This window comes from Sinocyclocheilus grahami, unplaced genomic scaffold, assembly GCF_001515645.1.
Source record: "Sinocyclocheilus grahami isolate Dianchi unplaced genomic scaffold, SAMN03320097.WGS_v1.1 scaffold363.1, whole genome shotgun sequence".
In the NCBI taxonomy this organism is placed as follows: domain Eukaryota; kingdom Metazoa; phylum Chordata; class Actinopteri; order Cypriniformes; family Cyprinidae; genus Sinocyclocheilus; species Sinocyclocheilus grahami.
Window position 1 is genome coordinate 715,912 of NW_015505542.1, and position 11,155 is coordinate 727,066.

At 38.6% G+C, this 11,155-nt stretch overlaps 1 protein-coding gene across 1 annotated transcript; it reads right to left on the minus strand.

The window, feature by feature from the left end:
- Positions 1-362: 362 nt before the first annotated feature.
- cdc42ep3 (CDC42 effector protein (Rho GTPase binding) 3) lies at positions 363-10,790 on the minus strand. The gene is made up of 2 exons (XM_016230126.1): positions 10,328-10,790; positions 363-1,875 (listed from the first exon to the last, which is right to left on the minus strand). The coding sequence occupies exon 2, from the start codon at positions 1,671-1,673 to the stop codon at positions 768-770; it is 906 nt and encodes a 301-aa protein (XP_016085612.1). The 5' UTR covers positions 1,674-1,875; positions 10,328-10,790; the 3' UTR covers positions 363-767.
- Positions 10,791-11,155: the final 365 nt, after the last annotated feature.

Here is an 11,155-nt window from a genome sequence, read left to right on the forward strand (position 1 = left end):
ACATGCTAGCCTTTTGTGACAACATGCCCCAATGGTAGGTCATGTTCTCTAGCTGTATGGGGCAAGTTGTCACAATGGGAACCTGCCATTAAATAACCTATTATAGGCTTTATAGCAAGATTTAAACAGTAAAACATTTATAAAGCACAAAATAATATACAAAAACCACTGATATTTTTGAAAGTTCGACCTTCAATGCAGTATATACCGGTACTCTTTGTGACAACTAGCCCCAGCCGTCCCAATTCTGAAATAACAAAAAAGAAAAACCAATCAAACAAAATAATAAACTAAATAAGAGAGTTGTTTATTCATTTATTTATTTCAGATTTAGCTTCACAACGTAAAAACATATATGCTGTAGGTATATGTCTTTAAAATTTGGTAGTGTGGTTAATGAAACTGTCAGTCTAAATATATCTGTGCGTGAAGGACTTTGTGATGGGAACAACGTATATGTTTGCAGAAATGTACACATTATCCCACAGACTTTTGTATGATGTTGTGGATGAACAACAGTACACAGAAAAAGCCTCATTTGATCTGCATGCACAACATCAGAATCTATGCATGCTTAAATTTAACTTAAAAGGCACAACGGCTGTGTGTCAATCGCATTACTTTTGCAAAACAAGGTGTGCAAGACACTCCGAAGCTAAAGACACTCTGGGAAAGAAAGTTCAGCCTCATCAGTTCAGTATTGCCATGTCATGTATATGGGCTCAAGACAAATAGATTCCCTTTTAGTTCTCAGTAAAAGTCACTTTCTAAGACACTGGCTTATTCATGATATTGAGTACATCATCCAAAATGGATGGGCCCAAGTCGAGTTCGAGAGAGAAAAGCGATCCCGTGATTTGAGTGAGCGACTCCTGCGAGTGGCTTTTGCTTTTGGAGATTTCAAAGTCCGAATCGCATAGACGACCCTCTTCCACACCGCTATCTCTGTCCGCCCAGTCACCCTTGATGCCGAACATCTCCTGTTCATACTCAAAGACCGAATCGCCATTGTTGCCATTGTTAAAGTTCCCATTGGCATCAGCGTTCCCATTAACAAAGACGGACAAAAATGTTTCAAGCTCATTTTCACTGCTGTGTATCTTCTTCTTTGCAAGTGATTTCTCAGGCATCTCAGTGCGGTCGATTGAAGGTTCGTCCTCCTCTGGGACGGGGCTGGGGTCGCTCCTGAAGGCACTGATGGACTGAAGCAGGGTCTCCATCTGCAGGATTTCCAGATCTTCAGAACCGGCTGGAGGAGTAGATGGCTCAGACAGACGATCCTGGGTCATGGGAAACACAGTGGTGGAAATCAAAGGTAGAGTCAGTGCTTGGCTGCCCCCGATGGTTGGGAGTGAGATTGCGTTCTTCAAGACCGGCGATGGAGTTTCGACGCAAGATGCATCGGAGGCGCTATTAGCTCTCGTGAACTCCCCATGGATGCCATATTGAGGTCGAATACAACCACCTTTCCCTGGTAGAAGCTCAAAATTTCCTTGCAGGAACGACATGTCACCGAAGGCGTCGCACTCGCCGCCCTTTCCGATGTGGATAGTGTGTCGAAAGTCCCCAAGAGGCGGACTGATCATATCTGGGGATAAAATGTCCCTCAGACGGCATTTCTTTCCCTTCTTACTGTAGTTGGATTTCAGGTAGATGGGCGTTTTGGCAGGCATCCCTGCAATAGAGTCCAGCGCTTATGGAGAGGAACGGGGAACACTCTGGAAGTTCAGATCTCCTCGGTTGTGCGATAAACTTGCTGGAGTCTCGCAAAGGAGAAGTGCAGGGGTTACATTCTCAGAGAGCAGCTGTTTTAAATGCGTCCTCAATCTTCACTGAAGATAATCCAGCTCGAATGTTTGGATTAATGTCCTTTACCTGGATGGATGGAGAAATCATTTAGTTTTCTTTGTACTCAGCATCAAAGACCTTTGTTGTGTTCATAAATCCAATACTGAAATTCTTTTAAATGTTAAAGTAAATGTCACATGTTTCTTAAGCATGTACAAAGAGAGATCAAAGAAAATATTTAACATGGTCTGAAACGTCTTTTGGAGATGCTACAGACAGACAGATGATAGATAGATGATAGATAGATACATAGACAGACAGACAGATAGGTGATACATTTTTAAAAAATCACATTAGGGATTTTGAAAAAAAGCTAACTCAAGTTAATACAAGAACAATTATTTTGTTGTAAAACAAGAATAATGAAAACATCAGTTGTTATTCATTTCAAAATGACTGTATGTATGTTTACATGTTTTAATTAACACCACATGAGTCAAGAAGATTTAAAGATAAGAAAGGATTTCTAGAGATAAAGTAGAAATTGACAGATTTCAGATTTAGAGTGGCTTTAGAGAGAAGAGGGCAGAAATAGACAGATAGGAGAGAGAGAGAAGGATAACCACAGATCATAAGAGGGAGAGAGACTTCTTGCCCATTTATGGACATATTTCCTTTTGAGAGGCCTTTAAACACTGACCCCCACTGACAGACTGCAAACAATCACTAAAGCAGCGACTCAGCCACAGCTAGCCAAATATGTATGACTAAAAAAACATCCACATTCCCTCTGCAGCAGAGCCCAACGTCCTCTCGCTCCTTTCAGACCCTCTAAACCGTTTGAGACCTGGGGCCATTTTCATTTCTAGAGAGAACCTTTTTTGAAAATGTAAATATGCACCATATTCCAAACTTACTTCAAACTTTTGGAATACTTGATATTTTTCTTGTAATGATTGCTGAAGGATCATGTGACACTGAAGGCTGGAGTAATGAAAACAATTATTTTAAATTGTGATGACATTTCACAATATTACTGTTTTTACTGTGTTTAAAAAAATTTAGCCTTGGTAACCATAAGAGATTTATTTTTTTAGTATTCTATTTGCATTATTTCAAATGTTACATATATATTAATTTGCCTTGGAATATGATGTAAATATGCAAATCAATATGTTAAAAGAATACAAATACAGACAGTGTTGGGGAGTAACCAGTTACATGTAATGGCGTTACATAATTTAATTACAAAATAAATTTAACTGTAATTGGTTACAGTTACTGAGAAAAAAATGCGTAATTACAGTTACTTATGAAAATGTTAAGGATTACAAAGGGGGGTACATCTAAATATTTCTTGTATTAATATTTACTATTTCTTATTATGACTTTAAATCTGTATGTGGTGGCTGTGCTTTGAAATTAAAGTAATTAGTGTTGAGTACTACTGTAAGGTTAACACTGCCTGACTTAAATGTTTAAAAAATGATTAAGAGTTGATTTTTTTTTTTTGAAATTTAGAAAAGTAATCAAGTAATCAAAGTAATAAAATGTAATCAGTTACATAAGTTTAATATAGAAATTGAAATAGTTACACTAATTATTACATTTAAATAGGGTGAGCTGTAACCTATTACATTTCCAATGTAACCTTCCCAACACCGAATACAAATATGTTTATATGTCTTTCTACTTCAGGGCTGTTGAGTGCTTGAATCTGATTGGTTGACAAATGTTCTAAGGTATGCAATTATTTTCCAGGTTAAAGTAGTTCCAGGCAGGTCTTGACCGCATTACATGTCCATAACCAAATTATTTGAGTTATTTCAAGGGTTCTTACAGTCAGCAACAGCAAAAGACCAAGCAAATAAATATAACAAATAATACGATCAAAATGACAAACTCTTTCCACATTTTTTCCACAAAATTACTTTATATTATCAATGGAAAGGATACTTTCTTTCTCCCGCTACTACTGCACACACATACAGTATAGACCAGGGGTGGCGAACGTCAGTCCTGGAGAGCCGCAGCCCTGCAGAGTTTTGCTTCAACCCTAATCAAACACACCTGAACAAGCTAATCAAGGTCTGAAGGGTTACTAGAAAGCTACAGGCAGGTGAGTTGTAATTAGGGTTGGAGCTGTACTCTGCAGGGCTGCGGCTCTCCAGGACCGGAGTTCGACACCGCTGGTATAGACACACACTTGTTGTCAGCGCTGCACTGTGACTTTATCAATAAAATAGTTAAAACATTTTTCAGTATAAAGGTGCTAACACTGCTGTTCTTGAAGCAGTTAAACTTACAGTTTTGCTCTTGGTAGAGACACTGCTGCTGAACACTGTTGAGAGACGCACAGACTCAGGTAATGCACATGTGCCTCAATCACACAGCTACAATGAGTCTCTCCCTCCCTAATAACTGAATTTTCATTGGCCCAAGTCTCCTTTATTAGCCCTATAATCATTTTGGAAATAGCAACGGAGGCTTGGGATGATATGCGTAAGAAAATAGTCCTACACACAAGAGCATTTTAAGGACAAAAACCTGACAAATATCTTCAAATACCGTACATCGTCTGAACAATGGGCCTCATTCATGAAACACGAGCAGAACTAATTTTTGTGTAAATCTTCATAAAGCTGTTCTGACGGAAATTTTCGGATTCATGAAAGCGTTCGTATATTTTCAAAATGTTAGTTGGTATAGAAATGTACACCTGCTCCCTACCATGTGTAAATGGTGCGTAAAACGTTCTGTGTTCTTTTTGGCAAACTGATGACACTGAATTTTGATGCACTGGCATCATAATATTTTACAAGCTCGATTGCTCTGGATACTTTCTTTCTCCCGCTACTACTGCACACACATACAGTATAGACACACACTTGTTGTCAGAGCTGCACTGTGACTTTATCAATAAAATAGTTAAAAAAAATTTCAGTATAAAGGTGCTAACACTGCTGTTCTTGAAGCAGTTAAACTTACAGTTTTGCTCTTAGTAGAGACACTGCTGCTGAACACTGTTGAGAGACGTAAAACGTGCGTAAAACGTTCTGTGTTCTTTTTGGCAAACTGATGACACTGAATTTTGATGCACTGCCATCATAATATTTTACAAGCTCGATTGCTCTATTTTTTTTTTTGTAACTGAGAGTTGATAAACCATTTAGCTTTGGGTAAAACTCAGCGCTTGTCACTGTCACTTTTTACCCAGCCGTCGAATCAATGGAGGAGGGGCAGGACAAATAGCCTACTACATCGACCAATCATCCTACTTACAACAACTGAACAACAATAGAGAAGTTAATATTGCTGGTTACTGCATTTTTATATTCAGTAATATTCTTCAAAATGAGATACCAGTAATACGTTACTGCCGTGGATATTCCACATCTTAGCCACCAAAGCGTTTTCAAGTGCCACCAGCTGGCCATTTTCAGAAGAGCACCTGACATTTTTTCAGCGGGCTAAAATCGCTTTGGTGAACACACGTTATCGAATATTTATAGTTAGGCATATGGCCTATTAGTCTTTTTTGCATTTATGCAATATACTGGAGCCAAACCTGAGAAAGGAGTCCAGAATATTCCACTTAGTTCCTGGACACGCAATTTGCGTAGCTGTAATTCATTGGCGGGGATTATGCTAATCGTGAATGAGCATGCACGAGTGCCCTATTTACGAATGATTGGAATTCATTAACATACGCATGTTTAACTATCAAATCGGATGTTTACGAAGCGTTTGTGAATTTTCGGGAAGGTCTGTTTTACACGCAAATTACTCAGAATTTACTACTATATTTACGAATGTTTCATGAATGAGGCCCATTGTCTTGAGGTGTGGTAACACAAGTGTGGTAGTATAAGTGGAATAACTGAGGACAAACCGTTGAATTATTAGAAAAATAACGCACACCGATGTGTAACTATACTGCAATATCAAACCAAGTCCCATCTGTGTCCAAATACGGTGCGAGGCCATTGAATAATAAAATACCATGGCATTACCATCTGATAACATGGAGCCACCACAGTACTTAAAATGCCAGTCTGAACGATGTCACAGCTCACTGATCCACAGCCGGGGAGGACACTGTTTACAAAACACTAGAAATTACATTTCCTAGGAATACACGACTCCCCCTGTGGTAACGTCCTAACAAATTACACAGCTGATAAACAACAGGAGTACCATGAAAGTGAGCTGCAGTACAGTCCTTGACAATGATGTAGGCTAGTCTGTTTGAGTCTAGATGAATAGAATTATTCTGGTCGTCTTACAGTCTTTGTGTTTTCTTATGCGCGTCTTTTTGCACCAGCTCAGAGGTCACCTTGTGAGTTCATAGGGCTTTAAAAGCATTTTTGGACACTGATTCAGTGAAACGCAAATAAACCTCAGTGAACGGAAAACTATTTTTAGATGTGACAAGCATCATCGGGATGGCTGAAGAATGTGTGGCTGCATGAGTGTGTCGGTGATAGAGGAACGTGTGTGTGTGTGCAGAAGGAATGCTGCATTGCTTCTGGTGTCAGAGCTGTGATTGTCCCCAAATATGTTTTCACTTTGCTACTTTGTCATATATATATTTTTTTTGTAAAACCATATCTAGTAACCAGATCTCTGTACTTTATTCTTCAAATCAAACCAGTGTTATTATTGCTAAGTTTGAGTAATTGTGTTGTGTGTTTCTGTCATTATTAGTTTCATCATTATTAGTTTTTTTTAAATATGTCTATATGGTTTTTATTATTTTTATTTCAGTTTTGGTTGTAGTGATTTCAGTGCATCAAGATAAACTACATGAATAAAATGACTAATTTTAATTTTATATTTATTGTTTTATATTTTTTCAGATAAAGTTTATTTCAAGTAACAAATAATAATAATAATAATAATTATTATTATTATAATTATAATAATTATAATGTATTATATTATTATTAAAATAACAATATAATATAATATAAATAAAAATAAATATAGCTAATATAAGAGATAAATTCATAAGAATTAAAACGTAAACTAAATTTAAAATTTACACTGAAAATATAAGAATAAAAGCAAATACAATTTATTAATAAATCCTATCATAGTATATAAATAATATTAAATTAACACTGAACCGCCTTTGACTTTAATCTTAAAGGTTTTGTTGCAGTTACATTAAACAGCAGCATCTAGAAATTCACTTGTTTGGTTACACTGATGAAAAAGTTCACATAAATCCTTCTGTCATGGCATGATCAAAGCAAGCAGGTGTGAAATAAATCTCAAATGAAGCCCAAATAATACTTAGTGTAGGTTAAAGGGTTAGGGTTTAAGGTTAAAACTATGGTTAGTCTTCACCTAAAACCCCAGCAGGTGTGAGATGTCTTTGAATAAATTGTTCAATGCCATGACTTGTTGAACAATAACAAAGAATGCGATTCAATGCAACAGCCAGCCGCTGAGGTTTAGAAGTAGGGCAGCTGCCTCTCACACCCTCTTGATATGGCTTTATCTCAGGGCCATATCCTGCCTTCATTTTAGATCTGGAATGAGTCCAGGGGTAAATGTTGCACTTCCAAGTGCCCTGACGCCCTTGTAGAATGTCGAGATGGATCTGTCAGCCCCCTTTCCCTGGGGGACCGTATCATCACACACCCCTCAGAAGTGCATGTCAGCAGGCCGGCAGCGTGTCTCCCTTCTGGCAGACTGAATAAGCCGAAGCCTGAGCTCCATCCAGCATAGAGACAAAATTGACATAAATTAAGACTAAGGCATAATGAGAAAGAATAAGGTAGATTAAATGGAGATTCCTAACAAATATTAAAATTCTGTCACTTGCCCTCATGTATTTCTTCTGCACGACAGACATAAAAGATATTTTGAAGAATGCTGGGAATGAAACAACATTGAGTCCATTGACGAACATTCAATCATGAATGTTGACTGAGTCGGTGAGCAAATAATAGAATATTCATTTTTGGGTGGACTATCCCTTTAAGATTGAACTAAATGGAATTACTGAGAAAGAATGAGAAAACAATAGACACAATGTCATTGAACAAACCAGACTGAGACTGAACTTGACAGAATAAATGAGACATATTGAAACAGAATGTGTAGAGAGTCCACCAAAAATGAAAATTCTGTTATAATTTACTCATCTTCATATCGTTCCAACGTGTATGCATTCCTTTCTTATGCAAAACACAAGATATTCTGGGAAGCAAACGACATTGAAGCCCATTTTTCTCAAAATATCTTATGTTCCACAGAAGAAAGTCATTTGTTTGGAACATGAAGGTGAGCAAATAATGCTTAGAATATTCCTTTTTGGATGGAGTAACCCTTTATATCTGAACTAAACAGACTGAATGAGGAAAAGATGAGACTGAAAGTTGCTAAATGTGTGAGAAATGTGCGACTAAATAAGAAGAAAATTTGACTGAATGTCATTGAACAAGCCAGAATAAATGAGACTGAATACAGAAGAAAGTAAGTCATACGGTTTTGAAGGTGAAAAAATTATTACAGAATTTTCATTTTTTGATGGACTATGCCTTTAAGACTGAACTAGACTGAATAAGAAAAAAAAAGAGACAGAATGTCACTGAATGAGACTAAATGAGAGGAAAATAGACTGAATGTTGTTGAACAAGTCAGATTGAGACTGAACTGGGCAGAATAATTGAGAATGAATATGACCAAATGTGATATAAGACTCAAGGCACCGGAATGAGACTGTGAATACAGAAGAAAGTAAGTCATACGGTTTTGAAGGTGAAAAAATTATTACAGAATTTTCATTTTTTGATGGAAAAAAAAGAGACAGAATGTCACTGAATGAGACTAAATGAGAGGAAAATAGACTGAATGTTGTTGAACAAGTCAGATTGAGACTGAACTGGGCAGAATAATTGAGAATGAATATGACCAAATGTGATATAAGACTCAAGGCACCGGAATGAGACTGAACAAGATGGAATGAGATAAAATGGCAAAATTTAAAGAAAGAACAATGAAGCAAAAAAGAGTCCAAATATGGTGAGAGGTGAGAGCAGGGGCTAAAGCAGTCCGAAGTCTGAAGACGGATATAATTGCATGCTGCTGGCACTCAGGAAATAACTCACGTGTGAGTATGTGGGTCACATTATTATTAGAGCAAGTGGGAGCAGTGATCTAAACAAGTGCAATGATGCCATTCCCACTGTACACAGCAATGTGTTAAGACTCTCTTCAGCCCCGCAACTGCGCCAATTTTGATTCTCCCTCTGACCTATTTTAGCCATAGCCTTTTTTGGCTGAAAGCCCGAACACCTGGTCCCATCTAAGAAGTTGCTGTTGCTGCTGATGCTGTATTTAAAGCACATCTGCATCATTTGGATGTTTTTGGCTGTTCTTTTTACAGGTGCAATATCCCAGAGCTTGCATGGCTAGATCATCTGGGCCGGTCAAGCTCTCCTCTCTTGGGTGGCTCGGGTTTTTCCTCCTCTCTTGGGTGTTTTAGGCCTAAGCTTTCAATCTTTTCAAATTCCTCTGACCACAAACGACCCTGTTGGACAATGTTCTAAATGATTAAAGACAAATACCACAATCGGCCCAATTTGAGGTTTCCAGTGTGTTACATAAAGCAACCCTTAATTACACTCTGCTGCTGCTTTTGGAGGAACCAGGGTGGAGCGAGGTCTCTTTCGCCTCAACTTCATGCTTTTTACACCCTGCTATCCACCTCCAAGGCTTCTGTTCTCAAGCTGCTGTTGTCTTTGGCTTTCCTGCGTGCAAGAGTCGAGTTGACTTTCCAAGTTCTGTTGGACAGAGGAATGTATCTGAGGAATTTCAGAAGCTCTTTTCTGGTCAAGCAGTTGAGCATGTGCTTGAAGAACAGAGAGGAACCAGGTGTCGGGTTGCTTTGAGCTCGTTTTGTGGTGTGTGGGAATTTGCGCGACATATTCTGCAGTACAAAATCTCACATGTCGTAATGGCAGCCATGTGCATGAGTGGAAAGAGGTTTCACAAGCCCAACCAGCAAATAGCAGCCACATGGTCTTATGTCATCTACAATCTTAAAAATGAAGGTTTCAACAGGGGGATTTTGCAGCAGTGCCAACAATGCCTTAAAAATAAAGGTTCTTCTTTGGCTTTAATGGTTCCATGAAGAACTTTTAACAACGTTTCCATTGGACAAAAGGTTGTTTATAGTGGAAAAAGCCTATTTAGATGATTAAAATGTTCTTGACACTAAGAACTGTTCACTGAAAGGTTCTTTGGGGAACCCAAAATGGTTCTTCAATGGCATCGCTGCGAAAACCCCCTTTTGGAACTTTAATTTTTAAGAGTTTATAAAGAACCTTTTGTGGAATGGAAAGATTCCATTGATGTTAAAGGCTCTTCATGGAACTACAGTATAGATGCCAATAAAGAACCTTTAGTTTTAAAGGTTGTACTCAAGAAGCATACCCTTAGGAAAATTCTATTTGCATGTAATTTAAATAATCATTTGTTATCATGCACATATTCCTGCCAAAAAATCTTCAGTATCTAGTTTTACCTGCTCCTGTCTTTGCAGATGAATGTCCCTCTTTTCTTCACTCTGTGTGGTTGTCGTTCCGGAGGTGCCTTGACCTAAACTCTTAGTCAGCTTCTGGGTGGTGCAGCGTGTTGCCGTTTTCGTCTCCTCTCTCACTCTCTCTCTCTCTTTCTGTCCTTGAGGGTTTACTTCTCACAGGCAGGACGTCTGCTGGACAGCTGTTTCAGGATTCCTCCTCTGAAGCGTTGCGGCGTGTCTCCGTTTTGCTTTGCTCCTCCTTTCTCCGCCTGCAGCACCTGTCCCTGCCTGTCTGGGAAGACGGCGGCATTGAAATCCAATTCTCTCGTCTTCTGCAATCCCGACCTGCTGGAGCTGCGGCTGTATTTCCTGGAGAGACTGACAGTGCTCGCTCAAGGGAGGAGGAAAATGAATGTGGAGTGTGGAGTCTCTCCTACTGTGCTTCCCAGCTGCTAAACGTCAAAGTCCTTCCCTTCCAAAACAGAGTAGAAGAAATACAACGTCCCTCTCTCACCTCCCTTCTCGCACCCTCTCTCACACGTTTTTCCTTTCTATCACAGTTCTCACATTCATTTACCTTCTTTGGATCCCGTTCTATTCTGTCATTCTGCAATTTATTTCTGCCGACTTCAGCATCTCTGCCTCATTTGTTGGCTCAGCGTTTACCAGACACCATTACAACATCTGAGAGGTGAAATGCAACCTTGCTAGAAAGACAGACAGACAGACAGACAGACAGACAGACAGACAGATAGATAGATAGATAGATAGATAGATAGATAGATAGATAGATAGATAGATAGATAGATAGATAGATAGATAGATAGATAG